This window comes from Rhamphochromis longiceps, linkage group LG10 (assembly GCF_057381845.1).
Source record: "Rhamphochromis longiceps isolate RC_006_pf linkage group LG10, R_longiceps_female_GT1.1, whole genome shotgun sequence".
Taxonomy (NCBI): Eukaryota; Metazoa; Chordata; class Actinopteri; order Cichliformes; family Cichlidae; genus Rhamphochromis; species Rhamphochromis longiceps.
In genome coordinates, this window is record NC_140566.1 from 18,134,940 (window position 1) to 18,159,355 (window position 24,416).

Below are 24,416 nucleotides of genomic sequence, written 5' to 3' on the forward strand. Positions count from 1 at the left end.
TAATAAGTGGTTAGGGACTGTAGCGTTCCCTGCTGACATAGATGCCCAGGTTTCAATTAATCCAAATGACCTGCTCCACATTGCATCTTTTGTTGGTCATTTAATTTAGTCCATCAACATCAGTTCCTGTCCCTTTCCCAGCAAACGCTCCTGTGAGTGTAATAGCTTTGGGTAAATTCAAGACCAGACAAGACAGACTAAAATGCGTCTCCTGTCAATCCAGTTTACAGAGTGCATGTGAGTAATACTCAGTCCCAGTTCAGAGGAAAGTTGTGCTAGACAAATACCAGAGTGTGTGTTTTGAAGGCAAAACTGAAAGTTAAGCACGTGATCAACTGGCACAACAAATCTTTCAAAACAATACTTTATCATATTCACCCACAGTTACCATATAGCAAGTAACTACATATGAATGAGGAGCCTATGGCAACAAGTAGTGTTAGAATGGTGCTTCTGTTGTCACCATAAAGTATTTTAACAAACAGAATAGAAAAGTTCATTGTTCCCATTGTGAACATGAACGTTTCATCTCCAGAGAGGTTTCCTGTTCTGTGTGGACTCTCGCCAGAGGAAGAATGAAGGTCTGCAGAGTTGATTAGATTACCCTGCCATGTGGCCCGCTTATTGATAGATGAATTCAACTAGTTCAGGAAGTCTCGAGAGCCGAGCCGAGCCGAGGCAGGTCTGATTCTCATAATTGGGGATGCATGCACAATATTTAGGTTAGGTGAACATTTTACCGCACGACATGAGTCCAGTTGCTCTTACAATGAGATTGACTACGGCTTTCTGCATAATTTATGATTTGGTGTGCTTTTATTTTATTTTATTTTATTTTTAACTCTAATTGGTTAATCATAGAAAAACGACATATATAGTTTACTATACAATACTGATTAAAACGTTAGATTTTTTTTCTCACACTGTCACATAAAGTATTGAACTACAGATCCCTATGTTGAATTTCACATATTTTTCCTGCGGCACTGCCATCTTAAATGTTTTGATGATCCGGGCGCCTGTTAAAACTGATATCGATCTTTGGAATGATAGACTTAATGCAATGCGATCCTTTAACTGCCAGAGCAGGAAATGTATCTTTCATTTGTGCCTTTTTTCATCTAGCATGAAATTTCCCAGAGCTAAAGCACGTTAGAACCAGTTCCACTTCTCACTGCTTCATTTTACCTGCTATTAATCTCAGGCAGGAATAAAAAGGGCGAGAGTCGTTTTGGACGCAAAACGTTCTTTATTTTTTAAATATCTTCTTAAATGGAAGCTTCAAGGCAGATAATATTTAAGACTTAAGTCGTAAACCGTTTAACTGCGTGTCTAATTTCTGAGAGGAAAAGGGAGTTTGTCGCAAACATAATACGCCCTCTTGTTGACCTTACTGAGCGGATCTCTTTCACGCGCTCTGAACCCCAGCGCGCGCCTCTGGAGCGCTCGTGGGGCTGTCATACTTGTCCCCCTGACTGTCAGTGAAATTTATTAGCAGCTTATCTGGCAAAAGAAATTCGCAACGAGCATATGGAGGGACAGTTACTGTGGGTGCTGTGCGGGGGAAAGCGTCGAGGAACCATACTTTTCTGAGTCTTCAAGACACGTGAGTACAATTTGATTTAATCAGACTGCACTACACAAAACAGTAAAGGGTTAGAGTCACTATGTAAAGCACCATGCATGCTAATCTAGACTGAAAATCAAGGTTTAGATTCACTAATCAGAAGGTATTGCGCATACAAAGGGCGCTGTGTTTATTCGCGGATTAAAAACCAGTCATATCCTGAAAATATTCACCCAAATGAGCTACACAGTATGAGCAGGGGGTTAAAAACAAGCAAACACCAGGCTCCACCTTAACTTTGTATTTGCTTGGAAGTTTGGCTGACTTTATGATGGAAATAATAACTAGTAGTAAATTTTCTGATTCTGCTCTGACTTCAAAAGTCTGAAATAGTCGGTTTTTGAAAAAAAAAAAATATATATATATACATTGTTTGTTATATAGATCAATTCAGACAAGTGTTTGGCTTCAGCCTACTACATGTTTGTGATGAACAAAGCCCCCTCCCCTTCTTTTTTTTGAAACCTCTCTTGTGTGATGGTGGCAGCTCCCCATACCCATTGTGAAGATGAAAGGAAGAGGAAGACGCCAGTGTAAATTCAGAAAAGTCATGTTCACTGTTCATACTCTAGCCTTCCTGTTTTCCATACATGCAGAAGAGCGCACAGCTTCTTGTACACACACTTAACTGCTATCTAGTACTTCTCTGTGGATTATCTTCTTGGTTTTTTTGTTTTATTGTTCTATGATTTCCCCATTTAAAGCTTTTTACAGCGTTGTGATGGTGGAATAGGACGATCATGTGGTGTTGGAGAAGAAGGAGGCACAGGTATCGGAATGCCACAGGCTGTCTCACTGCTGTCCTTCCTGCTAGTGCTCATTGGATATGGTGAGTTTCTACAAATCTATCATCTTACTGCATTTTAATTGACTGTTGAACGAGGCTAATGCGTGGCCTCTTCAGACACCCGCTTTCCTTTGTGAGGATGTGAGGTCCCAACAACAGGATTTACACAATACAGAGCACAATAGCTCTTAAAATAACATGCTACTAGTGCGTTTCCCCCCACTAATAGCACCCTGATTCTTGGCTTATATACTCAAACATGTTTAACTCTTTGTCTGTTTGATATCTATACTTTACTGCTTTTGAACCTGTTAATGTGGACTCCACTGAGCTTGTTCTGTCGTTCTGAGCAAAAAACTATACTTTGTGGTTGTTTGGGCAATATATCTGATGTTGGATAAGGGAAATGTATAAGAGGTTTATAAAAGTATTATAATTAGACATAGGACACGTTGTTATAAATTATGGTTACAATGTGTTGTCAAAACTGACGCTTTATAAACTCACAATTGAGGCCAAGTTTTACTAGAAAACCTTCTACAATTTGTAAAATTACCAACAAAAATGAACAGACCCATACACTCCTAGTATTTTTTTAAACAGCCACAAATATTAACTCACACTTGAGCTTATCATTCTGATTAATTTACCTAACAAAATGGAACTAGAAAAAACCTTTAGGTACAGTAAAACTTTGCTTGCATGCTTGGAAAATCTGGATTTTTTTTTAAATAAATGCATTAATGGTTAACTACAACCAGACTTAATTTTACCCATTGTGGACATATTAAGAAGGTGTATTCACCACTTGTAGAACAATGTGTAACATTTTCTTTTTCCTTTCTCTGTCTTTCTCACATCTACTTGTGTGTTTTCTTTCCTGCAGCTTTTGCAGGGCTCAATATCTGGCCCTCTTTGCATTCTGCCCTAAGCAACAGCAGTGTATTTGTGGACTTCAGCATAAAATCCAACAGCAGCACCATCCGGAGAAGGAGCCTATCTCTCGTCAACACGGAAAGCAACACCACTGTTCTGACCAAGACTCTCCACAACAATCAACCGGCTGGCAGGGTGGAGTTCAACTGCTCCTGCTTCCCGTACGCAGGAACTTTCCGGTTCCTGCTGAGACAAACCAGCATCTCCACTGTTTTCCCTACTAATAGCACAGAGGGCAGTAGCATAGAGAGCACTACCTGGTGGTGGAGTTCAGAACTACAAGTCCATTGGCCAACCTTTCATATTGCCGTGGAGAGAGCTGGGAACCACTCTGGATCCTTTCAGGCAATAAAAACAACATTTCAGTATATACTGCTGTAAAACAATGACCATAAATAATTATCATACTTCTCTTCTGTTGTTTCTCTTCAGGTTGGGATATCCACTAATGAACACTTTCAGGCTTGTTCCAGCGGCATTGATTCTGCTCTCTCACTAGAAGTCAGCTACATGGAGTACAACCAAATAGGTCATAAGAGCATCAACAAGGTCCGAGCCCTCACGCGAATCCCAATCAAACCCCTCCGTTCTCAGAGTGTTGAACTGTCCTGTGCCTTCCCATTCACAGACAGAGATTTCATAAGAGTTGCTCTACAGTCTCCTCACACAGCACAGGAGGTGAAGAGCTCTGGACCGCTCTACCTGTCCCGTATCTTCTCCTATAAGCTGCTAGTGGAAAATGCCAATGCTTACAAGAGTGGCTGTGAGGGCACTATGACTGTTAAATTGATCACCCCGCCCTGTGCTCACATCAATGGGAAAGTATTACTGTATAGTGATGCTGCTTCATCTGCAGAGGAGCCCACTTCTCCCCCGTTGGCCTTTAACTGGCTGACTCAGGGAGAGAATGAAACTGAATTCAACTGCTCCGTGTTTTACCCGGGAAGGCATAAGTACTGCTTTCGCTTTGTTTTCAACTACAGCCGCTCGCCCAGTCCAGCACAGACGTGTCTGGTGGCTTACAAAAGTGCAGGTGAGATTGTTTAGCCCGTGTGTTTTTGGTGTATTGGAGTGGAGGGAATTTATGTAGCAATGCAGAGTTAAAGGTTTTAAACTACTAATCTGCTTTATCGTGTTTTAACACTTTCCTTGCATCCTGCAGAGTCATGGGGGCCATGGCAGCCGTGGAGTGTGTGCAGCGTGAGCTGTGGAGAAGGGGTGAGGGAACGAGTGCGTGAGTGTTTACTGCCCTCAGGTGTGCGAGGGATGCAGTGCACTGGCATGATCAAGGAGCAGTCCCTGTGTTCATTAGAGGATTGTGTCGGTGAGTTTGTTTACCCTTAACTTGCTCTTTCTAAACTTCAGTATCTTAGATTAAAGCTTTTTCTCTTCAGTTTTGTGTCCAAACTTTGTTTTTCTTTTTGTCCCAGTGGTACCAGCTCCTTCTCCATCTCTCTCACCTGCACCGGTTGGAGTTGCACCCTTGGGCGGTAACATGATTGTGGTAGTTGGTATCTCCCTTTGTCTGGCTGTGATTATGGCTACTGTTGTGGTGACGGTGTGGAGAAAATTTTGCCAGAGCCCTCAGTGCAGCTCTGTCCGGAGAAGCTCCATGCATTCTCCTGGAGGGCGCAAGCTCTCAGATGAGACTTCCATCTGTGGGCACAGCCTACAAAGACCCAGCCTGTCTGATGTTCACAGCCCTTCAGGGGGCGTGGGTGTGGCTGCAGCCCAAAAAGATGGGGCTTTCTTGGGAAGTCAACCTCTCTCACAGACCGTGGTGATACCACTCCCACAGGACCCAGAAAGACTATCTCCCACTGGCCAGAAGGTGTTTCCACCAATATTTGGGTATGTTTTAAAATTTATAATATTCTATCCCAGATGTCGCCCTTTTTGTCACAGCTATTAAAAAAAACACACACACAATAAACCGGAAACTATTTTTTGCCTAGGTACAAATTGGCACAACAACAGTTGAAAGAGATGAAGAAGAAGGGCTTAAAGGAGGCTACACAGCTGTACCATGTCTCTTCCAGCCCTGTCCATGACACTGTTGTAGACACATCTGCTTCACCCACCATCTCTCCCATTCCTACACCGATTGGATTTGCTCATTCTGCCTCCCCTTTAGGTCTACAGGGTGATTCTAAACTCAAGAATTTTCACATTGCAGCTCCCTTTTCTGAACCACCACCACAAACTTTTAGGGCCACACCGGACAGACTGAGTCCTAGAGTGGAACTGATCGTAGGTCCTCCTGTTGCTGCTCACGCAAGTAGGAGCAGCTCCAAGTGGCATGACCGCACTGCTGACTGGGTAGAGATGGTAGAGAGGAGTGGGCTAACAGGTTTCAGAGAAGAAGGACATGCAGCAGCGGGAAACTCTTATCATAAGAATCCAAATTTCCGACGGACTTCCAGTTTTAATGATGCCAAACCTCAGCTACCGTCCTTCTCACAGTCCAGACAGTTCAGAGAAAGAAGCCTGACCCAGGTAACTTATATACTCTTTAGTATGATTTTAATTTATTTTTTATTTTGTTTATTTATTATTGCTGTAAAACATTTTAGTGCCACGAATGGTCAAGTTTAACCGTTATGTCCTTTCCAGGTGGGATCTCGGACTCTTCCCGAAGGAAGCTGTTGGAGCAAAGGAGGGTGGGAGAGACAGCCATATCGCTCTTATCCAATTCCAGAGCATGGGGCTTCAGAGTGGGCTAGATCCAGATTACAGAAAAGTGACCAGAGGAACCCCTGGACAGAGAAACCAGTGCTTTCACACATTAATGAAATCAAACATGCTGGAACCAACACAAACACAATTTCAGCATCTGGGGCACAGGGTAAATCTGACTTTAATAGCACAGCAGAGAGGAGAAAAAACAGTGACCAAGTTTCAGGGATCGGGGGTCCCGCCGCAGCACTTGTTAGTTCTCAGGAAGTGAACCAGTTGAGTTTGGATCGGGCTGAACAGAACTGGAATCGTCGTGGCCCCTCACCAATTCAGAGGAACATCCTGGCCCGGAAATTAAAGGAGGCTCAGTCCAACTCTGCAGCCAAGGGGCGCAAGCGCAGCTCCAGCTTTACTGCTTCATCTTCAGACCAGAGGAAAGGTCGCTGCCACTCTCTGCCCGTGACTGAGGAGTACACCAGCAGTGATGGCTCTCCCTACAAGCTGAGCGAGGCAGAACAAAAGATGCTGGATCTAGATCTGTCCTCGTCATATGTATGGGAGGAGGAGTAGATCACAAACGACAGCTGAGAAAAGCTGCCACTGAAAATCACATTTATTCTTTACCCTTCACCCTACATCTCTGTACCCACCTATGTATTGTAATGTTAGATTTATCTCTATATGTTTATCTTTTAAAGTTCTTATTTTTGACTTTAGTTTGGAAATTTTTAAGGTTTGTTTTGATATTTTGTAATATTATTACTGACTGAAAGTTTTATTTAATTCACTGTATGCCATTGCTGAGATTTTTAACACACTTTGGAAATACATTTCTCCTCTGTACTTCAACAGCTGGTACAATAAACCTGTCACATTTTCTAAATGCACTCTTAAAATCAATACCTAGGCCCAGATAATGCTCTAGTTTTATTTCCACATAACTGTATGTGTTTCTTTTATAGTGCTGCCAAGTCTTCTGCAATTACAGTACTCTACAATACTGAAACCGCACCAGCTACACTGCTTCTGTCACAATGGCCACGGGCCGATAGCTAAATTGGACTCGATTGCAGATAACCACAAACAGAGACGGCTCAAACGTTTTGCAGTGTTTATTATTTAGTCAACCAGTGAATTCGTGACAAGGAGTTGCTAACGAAGTAGCCGTGGGTCGGGGGTGAACGGGGATTTAGCAGGTTGAGACGGGAACGGAGCGGTTGCGTTGGTGATCGGCGTGAATCTCGCTTTCAGGGAGAGGCGGTGGTAGTCCAGGGGAGTAGTGGAACGGCTGGCAGACCTGAGTTCCGCTGTGTCCAAGGTGGTGAGTGAGGCTGGAGGGCAGGTAAGGCGAGCTGGGGTTGAGGGCGATGACAACGAAGGTCCAGGAAATGCACATGAAACCAAGGTTAACAATGAAAAAGTGGCAAGAGCGTGAAAAGCCGTAGAGTCAATACCAACGTGAGGTCTTTGACGCACTGGCGGTGAAGGAGAGTCTGAGGGGACCTTAAATCCTCAACCTGATTGCCCCGAATCAGTCTCAGGTGTGCAGGACTGCAGCAGGGAGATGGCTCCGCCCAGGGGTGGAGACCAAGGAACTCAGGTGCCTGATAGCACTTTCCAGTCGAGTCTCCAGATCCTGACAGCTTCACTGTTTAATGTGAGATCTAAGCAGTGTCAAATATGTAATGAAAATTACACAGTTGTATCCATTGTAACTATGCTTGAGGACAATCAAATGAACATCAGAGAGGTGTTATGGATGAAATGCTGTTTATTTTAGTGTTTGGTTAATAGACACTTTACAGAAAGAAATGCATACAATACGGTATTACTGATATTTGATAGAAAAATAGCAAAGGGAGAAATTAAAATATGGCAAAGAATGTTTGTTTTTGTTTTTTAGCGTTTGGGTTTTTAAATTTCGCCCGCTCCACTGCCCACGGCGTCTAGGAAAACCAGAGGCCGCACCTTCATGGTGGTGTGTTTAAGTGAATACCAAAGGCCTTTCCAGGTCCCCCAAACAATACCGTCATCATACTCGGCTTTGTACTTCCCTCTGCGATAGAATTTTCCATTTAAGTTGGCTGCATGACATCTGTAGATCAGAAGTTAAGGGCACAATGTCAAAGGTAAATTTTCCAAATTACAAAACCCGGTGAAGGGACAGAAACTTCATAATCACATTTGAAGTGATGCAGACTCATCATGAAACAGAAAGGGTGGGTGACAGCCTCACCTGTTGTACCACCAACCTGCTTTATTCTCCTGGGCACAGCTTCCCTGGAGGTACCGGTCGTTATCCTGTCAACCACCGGCATCAGTGTTTTCACATTCATCATTTGCACATGAGTAGTCTATTAGACGTGCTGTGAAACATCAACTTGCCATCTTGGAGTGGTAATGGTTTTGACAGATGTGCGACTAACCTGATCCCTGGTGCTGAAATGCATGCCACTGAGGCAAGAAGACCACTGCTCCACCACACCCCTGCTTCCACTGAGAGCATCTCCCGCTGACCCACTGTACTGCCCATACTGAAGACGATATTTATCCTGGAATGAGCATTAGAACAATGTTTCCTGGGAGGATCGTTATACTTATGATTCTAAGGAAAAGCTACACAAAGTGTTTTTCTCACAGCCTCATCGGTGATCCTGAAGTTGTCATAAAACGCATAGCTTCTCTGTCCATCCCAATCCATAAGATCGATCTTCACAAGGTTCTTACCTTTAGCACAAAAAAGACACAAAGTAAAGTTGGTAAAGGAGAAGCTAATAAGACAGGAAATAGAACTTTTTAAAATGCAACATATGAATGAAAAAACACATACTGGGTGTCTAATGTGAAGCATTAGTGCATAACGTGACCTGCTGACCTTCTGAGAGCAGAGAGTAAATATGTTCATTGCCCAACCAAAACTCGTCATTCCACAGTTTGAAGTCGCCAAAGCCATCTCTGTAGTCCACCCAGTCTCTGAAATGAGAAGTAGGCTGGCAGTTGACTTCAAACAGAAAACCCCACAAGCTTTATCAGCATCATACTAGATAGACAGGCTGTGGGATCTTCCACCCACATGCTGTGGGCTACTTCTTCTGCACAATTACCTGTGAAAGTCAACTCTTCCATGCCGGCGTTTTTGAAACACTGTCCACCCTCCTCCATCATCCATGTCACAGTAAACTAAAAAGGGCTCCTGATGTAATTTGGGTCTTATGCGGTAGAAACCGCTTGATGGTCTCTGTCTGTCGAACAGTTCAGAACAGTCTAGAAGAAAGACTAAATGCTTCAGAGATTGCTGATTATTGTTCTTACATTGACATTTTGACTTTGTGTTGCATGTCAAGTAAAAATAGCTGTGCATGTGCAAAACTCAGTGAACTAGAAATAGAAAAATGCGTCATGCACTGTAGATTTGCACCAAACATAGTGCGCTTTTCTTACCTTTATCATATACAATTAAACTGCCTGTCGGTGGAAGTGGTTTAGTCAGCGTCATATCCAGTCCATCTAGTGCTGCGCTCTTGTTGTGGTTTAAACCAGAATCGGGGTCTGAATCAGCCTGAGGTTTGCTGTTAGACGCAGCAGGCTGAAACGGACGGAAGTATTTGTGCGTCTGCAAGTGCTCAACCTGCCATTTTCTGATCAAAAGACTATTTTCAAGTTTCCTTATGCTGCGCTTGAGAACAGCAAACTCAGGCCCGCACGAGTCTGTTGCCTTAAAATAAGGAAGGAAAAAAATACCTCTGTTTTTATTCTGATAACACACAGAGGAAGCAAGTAATGCATCACAGTTTTTTTCTACACATCTAGAAAAAACACAATTTAAGGCAAACATTTTCAGTTTTCACAGTCAATACAAAAATAAATGAAAATATTTGTTACAGAGTAGATACATACAGACGGCTGTGAAGAGGAGACCAAGACTGGGCACAGCAGAGTCAAGAACAGCAACACTGGCATGACTTTTAGGAAAAACCACGTTTTCTAAAATAAACAAGACAATTTAGATTAAAACTTTAAGAAAAATCAAAAAGTTATCCAAAACTTTAAATGCTTTTTTTAAACACCTGAAGAATCTCGAAGCCACAAGCCTTACCTTCATTTCACAAAGCTTCCCTTGTTTTCTTCAGGTTCAGTGTTCTCTTCCCCTAAAATTTGTCAGCATTATTTATAGGCTGGGCGTCTGCATGTTTCACATTAGAGGATTCGGACTAGAACGGTCTCGTCAAACACTGAACTCAGGTCAGTTTTGTGCTTGCTCCTTCATAAACCATCGCATTGTCTTGAAAGTAGAGCTGATCTCAGAGCTGCAAATAGCTTCACTGACCGAAAATGTTGAAAGAGCTCCATTCTTTACATACCAGAAGCGCTGCTTGTGGGGTTTGCCTTTTAAATATAACACAGTGATCTATTGGGGGGAGACAATTATTCCTAAAAAAAATTTACATTCTTTTTATATAAATGTCCTACTTCAAACACTAATTCGAGCAATAAAGTAATGCAATATATGATTTCTTAGTAATTTCATGAACAGCAGAGCATCCGGGTGAACATTACCCAGGACACTAAAGTTATAATATTTACACATATTTAATATGCAATGGTATAAAACACGGGAAAGGTGCAAACTGTAGTGTAGGAAGTCAGCGTGTGGGAAGACGATAAATGACCCTCTGCATGTGAAGTAAACACGCAGAGGGTTGTTGTAATAAAAGATGATGCAAGGAAAATGGGTCAGATGGAGGCAGACATGCGCTGTGGCGACCCCTAAAGGGAGCAGTTGAGGTATTTTGTGTTTTCTATGTATTTATTTCATTTTTTTTTTTACTTTTTACTTTTCTGAATATCATACCCAAATTTCATGAATTCATGACAAAAAACAAACAAGTGACGCAAAAGGCAGGAATGTACTATTTCGTTATTTTGGCCAGTCTATTAGAACCAGATGTTCCAAATTAGGCAGCCCGTTGGGCTAGTTTAGTAACTATCGGCGGTTTAAATACGTCTGTGCAGAAGGGTTACCGTCAGACTCTGTTTTTGAGTCAAAGTAAGCTGAGGAGGAAATATGAATAAAGAGGGGGGGCATTTTTTCCTCCTGTTTTTTCTTTTTTTTTTCTACTGAGCTCCAGGAAGTTCGAAACCGCTACGTTTGCAAAAACGATGAGGAATAGTGGATGGATAGAAAAAAATCCACCCGGTTAACCTTTGAACCGTCTTCCTTTGTCCCCGGGAGAAGTCACAAGACGAAGTCTCGTATAATTTGACGAATGACAGTCCCGACGGTAAGCAGGCGGTGGGAGTTTAGTTTAGTTGGGCTTTTTGAGGGTCTGATTTGTTGTGAACGCGTCAACGCTGCAAGGAAAGCAACAGGACAGTGAATGGTGATCACACAGACTGTGGACCGGGCGGTGAAATTTTGTTAAAATTTACCCAGAGGTAAACGGAATGAGCGATTCCTTTCTTGAGCAGTTTCTTTGTACGTGCTGCAGCTGAATGTAGTGGTTTAGGGACGCGCTGTGGACTCCTGCATCCTGCAGGTAGCACCGGGAAATGCGTGAGAGACTGGTTTGAAGAAAAGCAGCGTTTTAGGACGATGACACAAAGTTTATGCACTCTTGTCTCATTTGTTTCCACATTGTAACCACGTAGCATCGCGCCGAAATGGGTGCACTCAATCTTATCACGCTTTTGTCTCCAAATGCAGAAACTCCACGTTCAGGACAAAAAGAGAAAGGAAACAGAAGCATCATGTCCTCTGTGTACTTTAGCCCAGGGTTAGACTCAAGTGTAAATGGGTGAGGTTTTTATTTATTTATCTCTCTCTATATATCAAACAAATACATATATTTGTGTGTCTTTGTCCGTAATCTCTATCTGTCTTCTCAGAAACATGACAAAGATGGAGAACGCTAAAGTAGAGATTGATGATGGAAAGGAGGAGAGTGCACTACCAGACACGCTGTACTAGTAAGTTTACAGAGATCCAATTTGCACAACCCTTCAGCTCTACATACAGGCACATATAACCCTGTCCCCTGTTTTGCAGCAATCTTCGGAAAAGGATAGCCCCGTTTGTCATGTCCTTTGGCTTTCGGTGAGTGTGTTTTTTGCAAATTGGAAAAGGGTACACCCCTACCTGGTTGTCTTTTTAATTAAGTGGATGTTTTATCATCATTTGCATGTCTTTCTTTCCAGTTTATTTGGAGTAACACTGATCATAGTGGACTTTGTGCTGGTGATTGTGGATCTCTCGCTGCCAGCCAAGAGTAGAGATGCTGGAAATGCGTTAGAGGCTGTGTCCCTCACCATCTCTTTCTTCTTCCTTGCCGATGTCCTCCTGCGTGTCTATGTGGAGGAGTGAGTGAGAAATGCTTGTGGGAGTCTAGTCGTTGTTTTCTGCACCTCTGTAACCATCAACACCCGTTTGTGAGTAAGAAGTCATGCGCATGAGCCAGCCTTCCAGGAAGAATAGCCTCTGTTCTGAGGAAGCCAGTGGATTGCCTAACAAATCAGACAAAACTTGCTTTTGCAAAAGTAATTTTTTGCTGACACTGCGCTAGAAGAAGTGTTCACATTGATGCAGTGGATCGCGATCGCAACTGTTTCCGTGCTAATGTGAGAAAGAGAAATGTTTAAAGCAGTGATTCCCACCGGAGTTTTGAATCAGCTGAAACCAAGTCTGATTTGTCATTAAACAGGAAGTTGTGAAAAGGAAGTCAGACAGGAAATGTTTTGGGTTAGGGATTAGGAAATGTAATGGCACAGTCATCAGAGTGTCAGAGAAATCACTGAATATGTCCATTGCATGATCTGTGCGGAGTCTTTCTCCAGCTGTATACTAATTGTCTTGTGTCATGTTTCCACTTATCTTGGCCTCCTTTTAGTTTCAAAGTGTACTTCAGCTCCAAGCTGAACATCATAGACGCCTGCGTGGTGATTGTCACACTGGTGGTCACCATGGTCTACACCTTCTCTGACCTGTCAGGTCCCAGCCTCATCCCCAGGTACATGTTTGCTCATTGCATTCCCATCACAACAGGCATACAGTTGGAAGGAACAATTAAATAATTAAGTATGATCAGTAAATAAACATTTTGTTAGATAAGAAAAATGCAAAAGGGGCCACTTTAATGAGCATATCATAGTATAACACATTTAATATTTGAATTAAAAAAAATCTTGTATTTCTTTTCCATATGGGAATTTACACCAATAGCCCACCTACTTGTTTTCTCTTATGATTCCTGACTGACCTCATAGATCTGTGTACAAACTACTCCAAAAAGAAAGCAATAGAGCAATGTTTTCAGTAAATTTGCAATTAGCCATATTGTACTTTAAAAACAAAAGCAAAAAAATGTTGAAGTTATTTTTGTTTTCTTATTTGGTGGTGAAAATCTGAGAATGAATGACTGACTTGGCTGATTGTCTAATGACTGTTTAGCTTAACCATATGGTTTTAAGCTACATGCAGTAGTTGCATAGAGTATCGTAAACCATATTACAGATTTTATAATCTCCTTTTGAATGCACTGGACTTCGAACACCTGGAATAATGATTCACTTTTGCAATTTTCCTTTCAGGGTTGTGACATTTCTCCGCTTCTTGAGAATAATAATCCTCGTGAGGGTTTTCAGACTGGCTGCTCAGAAGAAAGAGCTGGAGAAAGTCACCAGGAGGATGGTAAGGTCGTCATTCTAGACGCAAACTGGACAGTTACAAGTGTTAGGGTTGGCATCAAGAAAGAACACTGGAAAAATTGCTTATTTTTCAGATTTCTGAAAACAAGCGGCGTTATCAGAAGGATGGATTTGACCTCGATCTTACCTATGTCACAGGCAGGTGTTTGAAGTTAAACAATTATGCATGTCAGGAAAATACATTTTGAGATTTAAAAAAAAGAAAAGAAAAACAATGATTTTGCATCTTTACCCGCTCTGTAGACCGCGTCATCGCCATGTCTTTCCCCTCCTCTGGGAAGCAAGCCTTCTATAGGAATCCAATCAGGGTAAGTGAGTGGCCTTGGATGCGAACCATGCACCACCTGCTTCATTTTACAAACATAATAATAACATAGACAAAGATCAAAATGATCCCAATCACAGTTACCATTGGCTTTTAACTGACTTCTCTTCTCTCTTTGTGCAGGAAGTGGCAAGGTTTCTAGACACTAAACATGAAGGCCATTATAAAGTTTACAATCTTTGCAGTAAGTGTGCACCACCTTTCCTCACATGCACTGTATGCCCTTTTGTTGAGGATTACAAAACAGCGTAGTTTCTTTTTGCTTCCAGGTGAGAAAGGCTACGACCCCCAGTTCTTCCACTACAGGGTTGAACGGGTGTTTATTGATGACCACAATGTCCCCTCCTTGGAGTGAGCACGGTTTCTGTTTCATATGTGGCCTTTTCTTTAATCTGGATCTTTTTCTTGTAGTAAACCTATACCAATGTTGAGACTTCAAGCATTTCTATAAATGACTCGGATCCAGGAAAAAGATGCATCACAACTGCATCAATTCCAGTGCCAATTAGTATTTTCACACCTTATTTCTTTGTTCTTGTACTGGATTGTTTCAGGGACATGCTCAAATACACAGCGAGCGTGAGAGAGTGGATGTCTGCTGATCCCCAAAACATCATTGCGATCCACTGCAAAGGAGGGAAAGGTAACATTAGTGAGCTCTCCTTGACTCATTATCATTGGATCACTTATTTGAAAATATGCGTCTTTTTAAATGTGAATTCTACTGCTCCCTTTCCCAGGACGCACCGGTACTATGGTGTGCACCTGGCTTATCGACAGTGACCAGTTTGAGAGTGCACAGGTACATCTCTCTTACTTACTTGTGAAACTAGGGTAAATAGATAAGTGCTTTAAAACAAAGCTATATCCTTACATCTGTTTCTTTTCGCACTGAAGGACAGTCTGGAGTATTTTGGCGAGCGGAGGACGGACAAAAGTCAGAGCTCCAAGTTTCAGGGGGTGGAGACTCCCTCTCAGGTAACAACAAGTCATCAAAAACTCTTTGTAGTGAAGACCTCTAATCATTATGATGAGCAGCTCCATGTGGCAGAAACACAAAAGCATGGCAGCAATACAACGGCCTTCTTCACATGTGAGGCAACTGTTTTGTTTTGTTTTTTTACAAAATTTGTAACATCGCCACAGAAAGTTGCCAGGTTTTGGCCAAACCTTTTCTAGGAAAGTATTTGGAAACAGCCAAGGGTTCTGTCTTACAAATCATTTGTGGGAGATTTTGGGCGTACCTGTGAGACATCGCTCTTCACAACCATCATCAAAACAAATAGTAAAGGAATGTCTTTTGGAATAAGTATATTAGAGTTTTAGGCACCGGTGAAATCAATTCCAAGAAGCATAAAAGGGATTCTGGAGTCTCAACATCTTCTTAAGCCTGTTGGAATACACGTACAAAAACTAAATGCTTGCTTTTTTTAATGGTAAATGGACTGATTCTTATTCTTTTCTACTTTCCCAGAGTACTCAAAGCGCTCTATAGAACATGCCAAATTCACATATTCACTATCTTCTATGCTTTCTAACCACCATTCACACACATTCATACTCCGATGGATGCATCACATAGCTACTTGGGGTTAATATCTTGCCCAAGGATATTTGGTATGCAGACTAGGCAGAGCCAGGGATCAAACCACCAACCTTCCAATTAGTAGATGGCTTGCTGTACCTCCTACAGCCACAATATGTTAAAAGGTTTTGTTGTTTTTGTGTCCTGCAGAGCCGGTACGTAGGGTACTATGAAATCATGAAGAATAAGTTCAACAGACAATTGCCTCCACCGAAAAGCCTCAGGATTAAAAGCATCCGTATCCACTCCATAGCAGGTAAACTAGAAAACCTGAATCATGTTCGTTTATAGCTGCACCACCAACAGTGGCACATATGAGCTTTTTTTTTTTTTCTCCCTCTACTCCTGCTCAGGCGTTGGTAAAGGTAATGGTAGCGATTTCAAGGTCAAGATAATTGTGAGAAAAGAGCTGGTGTTTGAGTGTGTGTGTGCCAAGCAGGAGAACTGCACGGTAAGTCTGTCACACACTCACAAATTCACACAACAGGATTGAAGAGTTTTAGCGTTTTAACCCGTTTATGCGTTTTGTTAGGTATTTCCTGATGTGGGTAATAACGCAGCAGTCATCAGCCTGCAGAATGGACCTGTGGTTGAAGGAGATGTGAAGGTCATGTTTGAATCGAGTGCAGTGAGTGCTTACTTTTTCACCTTTCACCTATATTAAAGGAAAGCTTGTGAATTAGATTCATGTGATCTGTTCTCATCACCCTTAGGGTCTCCCGAAAGGATATGAAGATGTTCCATTCTACTTCTGGTTCAATACATCCTTCATAGAAGATAACAAGTGTGTTTCTTTTTCTATTTCAGCAGATCAGAGACCGTTTTTTTGTATTCTTTTGACTGTATTATCATGACTTACACTCTTTAAACTGTCCTCAGGTTGTTTTTACCCAGGGAAGAGCTGGACAACCCACACAAACCAAAGACCTGGGACCTGTACAAGGAAGACTTTGGTGTCACTATGTTCTTCTTAGAATCTGAATAAAAGAAAGATCGAAAGATGGGAAAACCTGTTCTAGCTTTAATGATGCATAATGAACAGAAATATGCAAATTGAACACTAATTTAAAAAATGCAGTTTTGGTGTTTAAAATTGACCAGAGGAATACCGCACATTTACATGTTTAAATGTTGTGATCTTAAGTGCTTACAATTCTCCACTTTACAAATAATGTAGACTAAAATTCTACTCTCAGCTTTTGCCACTTAAATTTGTGAGACATGGAGAATTACCAATACACAAAGAATAATGTCCACATTTAAATTAATCTGTATGTGCAGGTACTTTTGTATGTAGTAAAATGATCAACATTTAGCATTCATGAAATTATAAAGCTATATGTGGCTTTTCTTTTCATAGCTCAGTGCTTTATTTGTGAACTATTTCCCAATGCTGTTACCTATTCAGCCCCACTTGAGGATTTATTGAAACCTAAAGTAGCCTAGGTATTGGTTAGGGTTAGAGTTGTCTTTGGTGGAAATGTGGAAAAGGGAGAGAGGAAGCTAAGACATTGCTAACGAGAGCTCAGAAAAGATGTTAGTCTCACAATGATTTAGAATTTGAGCTTTCAAAGCAGCAGCTATTGTAGAAACTGTATTGATTTTGATGAATTAAGGGTCACTTCAATGCAAATAATGATTTGATGGCAGTTTTTGTATCAAATTTCTGAAGAACAAAAAACTGTAATAAAGTGTTGGAGCTGTGCATGTGTTTGATTAATTAAAAATAATCATTTTAAACTCAATATTTGCCCCACAAATAGGTAACGAGCAAGCAATTTTATTCACACTCTGTACAATCGCTTAAATTACTGCTTATATTACAAGCACTTTCCTGTTACACCATTAATTCCCCAGATTTGAGGAGCCAAACAAGCATGTCAGATTTATTCACTGCTAAAGAAAGTGGCTAAAAACAAAGTGCAGGCAGAAGTAAACATTAGGAATGTAAAATACTGCTCTTTGGTTGGCTAAAAGATGTTTTTGCTGAGGCAAAAAATGTTGCACATAAGGTGGATTACATAAAGCACAGGCCTAAAATCCAAACAATGGTGCTGACGAAGGACTTAAAAAAAAAAAAGATATTAAAGTGCCAGAACATTTGAGTCACACTGTGGGACTGAGATTAGCTTCATCGCGGCACAAGAATAAGGTCTGCCAGCAGGTGTCTTTCTGTGTGGAGTTTGCAAGGTTACTGTATATGTGTCGGTTCTTGTGTCAATGTGGGTGTGAATGGCTGCCTGTCTGTGTTAGCCACAGGCTTGCAACCTATAGAGGGTGTGCTCCACCTCTTGCCCCACGACCGCTGGAAAGGCTCCAGCCACTTTGCAACCCCAAATTTATATAAAAAGAAGAAAATTAATGGATGACTAAAATTTCAGAGGGACAGAGGTTTAAAAGATATATCGCAAGAATCGATAAGTTCATGTTTAACAAAAAAAAAGAAAAAAAGAAAAGGCACTGGCTTCAAAAGAACTGCTTAAATCATGAGAACTGAAGAATCCTTGTAATGCCTAACACTGTGTGCGCTTCAGAACAATTTTAACCACCCTTTTCACAACTGACATTAAAGAAAAAAAGTCAACCGTCCCACATTCATCTAAGTGATTTAAAACACATTATTACTCAAGTTGGGTTTCTAAGTTCCACATCCATGTGAACATGAATAATAGGTCAAGTGACTTTATGAAACCAAACCTATAAAAAAACAAAAAAAAAAAAAACAATCATTGTCCATCTGCAACAGAGGATGATTTGTTTTTGGCTCAGTATCATATTTAGTCATATTGCTTTTTCCCCCTCACCCTGCCTTTTCCAGGCTAAACTCCATCAGATCAACAGAGAGTTTTTGTGGCAGCTCTGGCTAAGCTTCCTTTAAAACCATTAAGGTAGTCGCACTGCTTCAGGTCATCATAACGCCCACTTCGCAGGTAGCACAGTATACCGGTCTTGCAGACCTCTTTGCAAGGCTTTGAGACGTGTCCTTTATACCTCAAATACCAGAACTTCTGGAAGACAGGATCATCATTGATAAAGGTCCCAATCAGCCGATTAAAATCGGAGGGGAACAGAGTAGACAGACCATAAGCTTCAGTGGCACGGTACAGTAGTGTCCATTTAGGATCCTTTTGTGGACTATGTGGTGCCCATGGACTGTGGTTTGCCTCTGTAAGGTTCATGATGTAGGTTTCATGGTCGAGTACCAGCCGAGAGCTTCCTTGGTAGTTCCCATCAACATAGTAGACACGGTATCCTGAAAAGATATATTTTTGCTGCGTGTGAGTGTGCTGCTTATGAAATGCTGGAAGATGATTTAACTCAATTATTAACTCACCTGGATTAAGGCCAACAAAGGTAGTGACACTGGGAGCAATAAACACTACCCCCAATGGGTGGGTCATGGTTTCCTCATCATAAAACATCTGGAACTCATCCAGGTGCGTATGGCCAAAAAACTGTCCAGTGATTGTACTTTCATACCTGAAGAAAGGATGCGAGAGTAGTTTACCAAAGAGAAACCAACCAATTGATCTCTGTTCACATGCTTCAGATGCTGAAAAGTGTTTCTAGTAATAAGCCAGCTCTGTATCTCGCTGCTGTAATTCCAAGAATACTGCTTATTGGGATTTAGTTGCATTGATCAGCATTACACACGCACCTTTTCTAAATTCACATTGCAGAGCATTAAATGTTTCCCAATTAAACAATAAACCATTGCTTAATGAATACGAGCCCAAATCATTCTCCAAGTGACAAAGAGGTAGCCAGACTGACTTTAGTACTCCAGTTATCTTCTAACAGTTTCTAACAGCTTTATATTAAATCTTCAGTGGCTACTGCAGCTACCTGTTGACAATGTGATAATAGTTCCAGCTCCAGCTGCTAAGACAAAGGCCAGGTGGGATGTGACCAATGATATGTACCTACAATAAAGGAGGAGATATTTTTAAAGAAAAATAAATGTTTTTCTTTGCTTAATAAATGAGATCAGAGGTAATTAAAATAAGAGAATCCCAATGTCACAGTGTTAAATGATCAAACTCACTTTTTCTCCCTTGTCCTCGCTGGCCTGGAGAATGTGTATGAGCCACTGCAGCTGATCCCCGGGATCGGTGGAGTTCACCATCAGCCAAAAGTTTTCTCGTGCACAAAAGTTCATATTGAGAGAAACCAGCCTCAGACCAGGCTGAATCTGCACTGTGTAGAATCCTCCATATCTGTAATTACAACAACAGGACCTCTGAATGACTCAAATTTAAATGAAACTCTAGACATTATCAGGCTCTGGGTCACTTATTGAAGCTCAAAGTGTTGTATACACTCACTGGCCAGCAGAGGCCAGTGAGTGTATACAACAACAGGACTGGGACCGAAGTGGTCTTTTGTAGCCCATTTGTATACCATGGTTGTAACAAATGGTTCTTTAGGTTCTTCTCCGACCTCTGGCATCAACAAGGAATTGTCACCCAAAGAACTGCTGTTCACTGGGCATTTTCTCTTTTTCAGCCCATTCTCTGTAAATCCTAGAAATGGTTGAGTGGGAAAATCCCAACAGATCAGCAGTTTCGGACATAATCACACCAGTCCATCTGACACCACCAACCATACCACATTCAAATTAAATTAAATAACCATGTTCCACATTCTGATGTTCGGTTTGAACTTCAGCAGACTGTCTTCATCATGTCTGCGTGATTAAACACACTGAGTGGCTGTCATGTGATTGCCTAATGAGATAGTTGCATTAATGAGCAGTTAATCAGGTTAGTTGCTGCTATGTGATTGGCTGTTTAGATATCTGCATTAATGAGCAGTTTAACAGCTACACCTAAAAAAGTGGCCAGTAAGTTTATAAGAAACACTTTCCATCACTGGTAACCAGTCAAAGTGAAACTGCATCATAAACACAGTTTCCTCGTGTTCCAGTGTAAATGCTTTGTTACCTACGGGTAGCTTTAACTGCAGTACTGTGGCAAAGGACATTCACATATAATAAAATTCAGTAACCTTAAAGTCTTCAATGCCTGATCTGGCAACCACGGGGCCCATTCCTCTGCCATTTGGTCATATAGCCAGGAAGAGGATCTGTTGCCATGAATATAGGGTGGAGGGAAGCTGTTTACTGGTGTGCTCTCGTGGTTTCCTACAGCAGGGTAAACCATCACATTAGGTCCCAGGTGTCTGAGGACAAAAGTTAAGAGTCAACATGAGATTGGACCAGTTCAAGATAGCACATGACAAACTTATGACTGGACAACCCTATGAATGTTAACATGGTCTGAGTCAGACTACAGTGTGTTTGTAATGAATGTAGCCATAAACCAGCACAACATATATTGTTAGTTTTATAATATTAAAACTACTCTGATCTGCTGTTTTATGAGCTAAAGTAGCACGTATCAAAAAAAGTCAGTTAAACTTAAAGCTAACTTACTTGTGGATGAGTCTGGAGATGACAGTAAGCTCTGACAACTGCTGCTCCCTGGTCTGTGACCACACATTGTGTGCTGGTATGTCTCCAGTCCAGTAAACCCAGTCCCATGGCCCAGCTTTGGCAGCATTTTCCAGAAGGTTCTCCACTGTCCAAAGAGGCAGGTCACACTTTCCATAAGTTCCCCAGTGCCCAGCCTTCCTCCTGCTCAAGTTTGGAGAGCCTGAATTGTTACGACAACACAGAGGTTCCTTGCAGTCTGCAGCACTGCCGACGTCATATTCCTGTCAGGAGGAACAAAGAGTAATATTTTTTTTAAGGCACGAGTTAAACCAAAACAAGTCAGGTGATCAAAGCCATAACACTTTATGCTGAGTCAAGCCGAAAATATACAGACGCTGTAAATCACTAACTTTAACCTTGTTTTTAACAAACGTATGACCTTAATATAAAAAGGTTTCATATACACACCTACTGACAGACACACTTTGAGGGACTACATATATACACAAAATTAGGACAAGAATAGCCAAGTTTGCCAGGATTTCACTTCAATTTTGGCTCTTTTCGTTTCACACACTCACCCTGTCCCAGTGGACGTCTGTGAGAAACAGTACTCTGCTCTGTGGAGAACCCGGTTTGGGAGGAGAGGGTGGTTTAACGGGGGGCTTAGGAACATTTGGCAAAGTGATGTTCCAAGGTGCATACACATCAAATTTGCCACAGGAAGGGCCCACCAGTATAGCACACGCTTCAGTGGGCCACAGAAATGACTCCTGCAGGGCCCTTATGAAGTCATCCCTGAACAGCTCAATTATATCCCGACAGACTTGCTCATCAGCCAGATGGAGACGGATACACGCCTCACCTACTGCTTGTGCCACTCGCTCTTCATTTGCATCACTCTGGGGGAAGGGGTTAACAGAGAAAAAACAAGCTCTGAGAGGAGGAAATTAAGAAAACGAACCACTGCATTTGAACTTCCTGCAAAGCAGGCCAAGCTAAAATTTGTTTAGAACAATCTGAATTTAAACATGCTCAAAGAAACATTTCACAGTACGAACATAAGTCACAGAATTTAAGTGCAGCATTTGCACTTAAAAAACAGGAGAATATGCAAACACATGTGGTTGAGGTCAGCAGTTACAGCTAACGATAAACATGTTATTTGTGGTCAATAGAGACCACATGACATAGTCTAAGGACTTTTATGCTAAACACAGAAGAAGCAGAGTGTCATACGACTTGTATCATACACCACGAACATTTTTAAACTTTTTATGCTCTGCAAGTGCAGTAATATTCTCTAACATAATTGGTGATTCACATTTGGAAACATAATGCGAACTGCTCAGATTTATTGTCTTTTTAACCCAATTTGGCTGTACCAGAATTGAATAAACAAATAAATAAATAAAAGCGTAACTGCCACAGCTTAAGAGAAATCCCTTGTTCAGTTTAGGAAGTTGGACAATGTGCAATAAACGGAACAAACCACAAATCACAAAGAAGAAATAAAAAACAAACAAACAAAAAAACAAAAAACAGTTAAACCAGAAGCATATGTTGATATCAAATCTAGTCTTCAGCCATCCAGTTTAAATGTTTCTACTTCTCAACATTAGAAAACACACTGATGTAAATGGTAAAGGGAATATTGAATATACTAGAAGCACCTCTCACTATTTCATGATGCAGGTTAATATGGAAAACATAATCTTCCTGCACAGCATTTTATGAGGCAGCTGCAGTCTTCCAACATTTGTTGGACTTTGATCAAGATTTTCTACGGACTGTAAAAACGTAAGCTCTAATTATACATGTAGTCAAAATGCAGTCCACAACAACAAGTAATGTATAACTACACTTAAATGCAGTTTTAATACTCCAGTAAACGTCTCCTAAATGTTTTTCACTTTTAAAACAAATGACTTCCTGAGCTGCTCTAAGGACCGGATGGTCTGTTGCACTTGTGCAACTTGTGGTTTAATAGGACATTTTTAACACATTACCAGAAGGGCAACATCAACAATGGTGAAGACAGCTTTGCAGACGTAGCAGGTGACATTTCTCCAGTTGAATCTGACACTTGAGTGGCTCAGCTGCTCCATGAACACCAGGCTGGGGTTTCCGGAAAGCTGCGCTGGATGACAGGAGCCAAACAGCGGCAATATCAAGACCAAAGAGCAGGTTATCAGCCCAAAGGAGGGCGGCTGAGAGGAGAGCCTCATGGTCCAGACAGCAGGTGTCCTCAGAGAGCGTTTGCCTCAGCCTCTGTACAGGACAGCAACACAACAGGCACAACAAGAACAAAACAAGGATGGGTGTCAAGGAAGTAACACTTACTGTCGCGGTGCTTAACTTAACACTTCAGCTTCAGCTTCAGAATAAGTGACTCACAAACAACCGCAAGCAATATTCCTCTGTATGTCAGCTACTAACACAGCAGCAGCGAGAACACACACTTAACAAAGCTAGCTACTCTTCTGATACCATACCTCTGAATATAACAAAGTGCCGCAGTTTTCCCTGAGTGAGAAGCGGGAAGGTCAAGAGCGGCCCAGCTCCCACGTCCACAAAGTGCAACGAAATGAGCACGGCAGCCTTCTTTCTTTGTGGAAGTCCGACTGTCACCTCAGCCGCTGCTGCTGCTTCCTCTGACTTCTGAAAAAGTCAGCTGACACGTCACGTGAGGCCGGGTTCACTCGTGCGCTCCCCCCCCCCCCCCCTCCTGTTTTCTGATTGGCCCACAGTCTGCAGCTGTCAAATGAAGATGAAAGATTATCAAAGCTGAGGTCACGCGCTGACCGTTTATATTTTTACCTCCCCTTTGACCAAATTCTTCCTTAATTACACAGTGACTGAAGTCCAGAAATAGCTGCCTAAGCAAACTTTTATAAATTTGGGACTATAAATTCAATGTGCTGATCGTCAGTATATTCTGCTTTATGTCCGCTATCTTAAAATAAAACCAATAAAGTCTTAATTTTGGTCAAAACAGTTGTAAGTTGCTTATTTCCTTTGTGTGTGCATGCGTTACTGATTCATAATTTATTATTTTATAAGTGTAACGCTATCACCAGTACCAGCGGGCCTATTATGACACATGTAAATATGGATACTACTGCAAAGAATCAACAAAATATTCAAATTTCTATATAGTTATTAACTTGAATGTGCAAGCAACCAAGATGACTGATTCCCAATCCAACCAAACATGGAATAAGGTCAAACATTTTTGAAGTACACCGTGATATCTCTGACAGTTATTGCATTTTTTTTTTTCTAATATCGTTATCATATTAGTATGATATGACTCTACTGATTTTTTAAATTCGGTTTAGTTTC

General features: G+C 41.4%; 4 protein-coding genes across 5 annotated transcripts; 2 read left to right on the forward strand and 2 right to left on the reverse strand.

Moving 5' to 3' along the window:
• The first annotated feature begins 1,252 nt into the window (after nt 1-1,252).
• On the forward strand, nt 1,253-6,983 carry thsd1 (thrombospondin, type I, domain containing 1). The gene is made up of 8 exons (XM_085420670.1): nt 1,253-1,606; nt 2,332-2,456; nt 3,301-3,695; nt 3,783-4,383; nt 4,513-4,674; nt 4,781-5,201; nt 5,306-5,846; nt 5,964-6,983. Exons 2-8 carry the CDS (start codon nt 2,405-2,407, stop codon nt 6,594-6,596), a joined length of 2,805 nt encoding a protein of 934 aa, XP_085276796.1. The 5' UTR covers nt 1,253-1,606; nt 2,332-2,404; the 3' UTR covers nt 6,597-6,983.
• Nucleotides 6,984-7,791: 808 nt separating this feature from the next.
• On the reverse strand, nt 7,792-10,181 carry fgl1b (fibrinogen like 1B). The gene is made up of 9 exons (XM_085419610.1): nt 10,123-10,181; nt 9,924-10,010; nt 9,468-9,741; nt 9,131-9,290; nt 8,902-8,999; nt 8,665-8,753; nt 8,453-8,578; nt 8,263-8,327; nt 7,792-8,121 (listed from the first exon to the last, which is right to left on the reverse strand). The coding sequence occupies exons 1-9, from the start codon at nt 10,126-10,128 to the stop codon at nt 7,941-7,943; spliced, it is 1,086 nt and encodes a 361-aa protein (XP_085275736.1). The 5' UTR covers nt 10,129-10,181; the 3' UTR covers nt 7,792-7,940.
• An 804-nt stretch (nt 10,182-10,985) lies between these two features.
• Nucleotides 10,986-17,325, forward strand: tpte (transmembrane phosphatase with tensin homology). Of its 2 annotated transcripts, none has more exons than XM_085420673.1 (19): nt 10,986-11,308; nt 11,731-11,821; nt 11,913-11,993; nt 12,073-12,120; nt 12,222-12,383; nt 12,911-13,030; nt 13,611-13,710; nt 13,802-13,865; nt 13,971-14,035; nt 14,176-14,236; nt 14,322-14,403; nt 14,607-14,695; nt 14,793-14,854; nt 14,950-15,030; nt 15,788-15,893; nt 15,991-16,088; nt 16,170-16,265; nt 16,351-16,421; nt 16,517-17,325. In XM_085420673.1, the coding sequence occupies exons 2-19, from the start codon at nt 11,775-11,777 to the stop codon at nt 16,620-16,622; spliced, it is 1,539 nt and encodes a 512-aa protein (XP_085276799.1). In that variant the 5' UTR covers nt 10,986-11,308; nt 11,731-11,774; the 3' UTR covers nt 16,623-17,325. The 2 variants fall into 2 exon arrangements, with proteins under 2 accessions (XP_085276799.1, XP_085276798.1); XM_085420672.1 differs by lacking the exon at nt 10,986-11,308 and adding an exon at nt 11,315-11,462.
• Nucleotides 17,326-17,412: 87 nt separating this feature from the next.
• Nucleotides 17,413-23,724, reverse strand: smpd1 (sphingomyelin phosphodiesterase 1). Its single transcript, XM_085420671.1, has 9 exons — nt 23,567-23,724; nt 23,081-23,342; nt 21,653-21,973; nt 21,072-21,352; nt 20,645-20,818; nt 19,683-19,854; nt 19,484-19,560; nt 18,972-19,117; nt 17,413-18,890 (listed from the first exon to the last, which is right to left on the reverse strand). The coding sequence occupies exons 2-9, from the start codon at nt 23,297-23,299 to the stop codon at nt 18,472-18,474; spliced, it is 1,809 nt and encodes a 602-aa protein (XP_085276797.1). The 5' UTR covers nt 23,300-23,342; nt 23,567-23,724; the 3' UTR covers nt 17,413-18,471.
• Between the last annotated feature and the right edge of the window lie 692 nt (nt 23,725-24,416).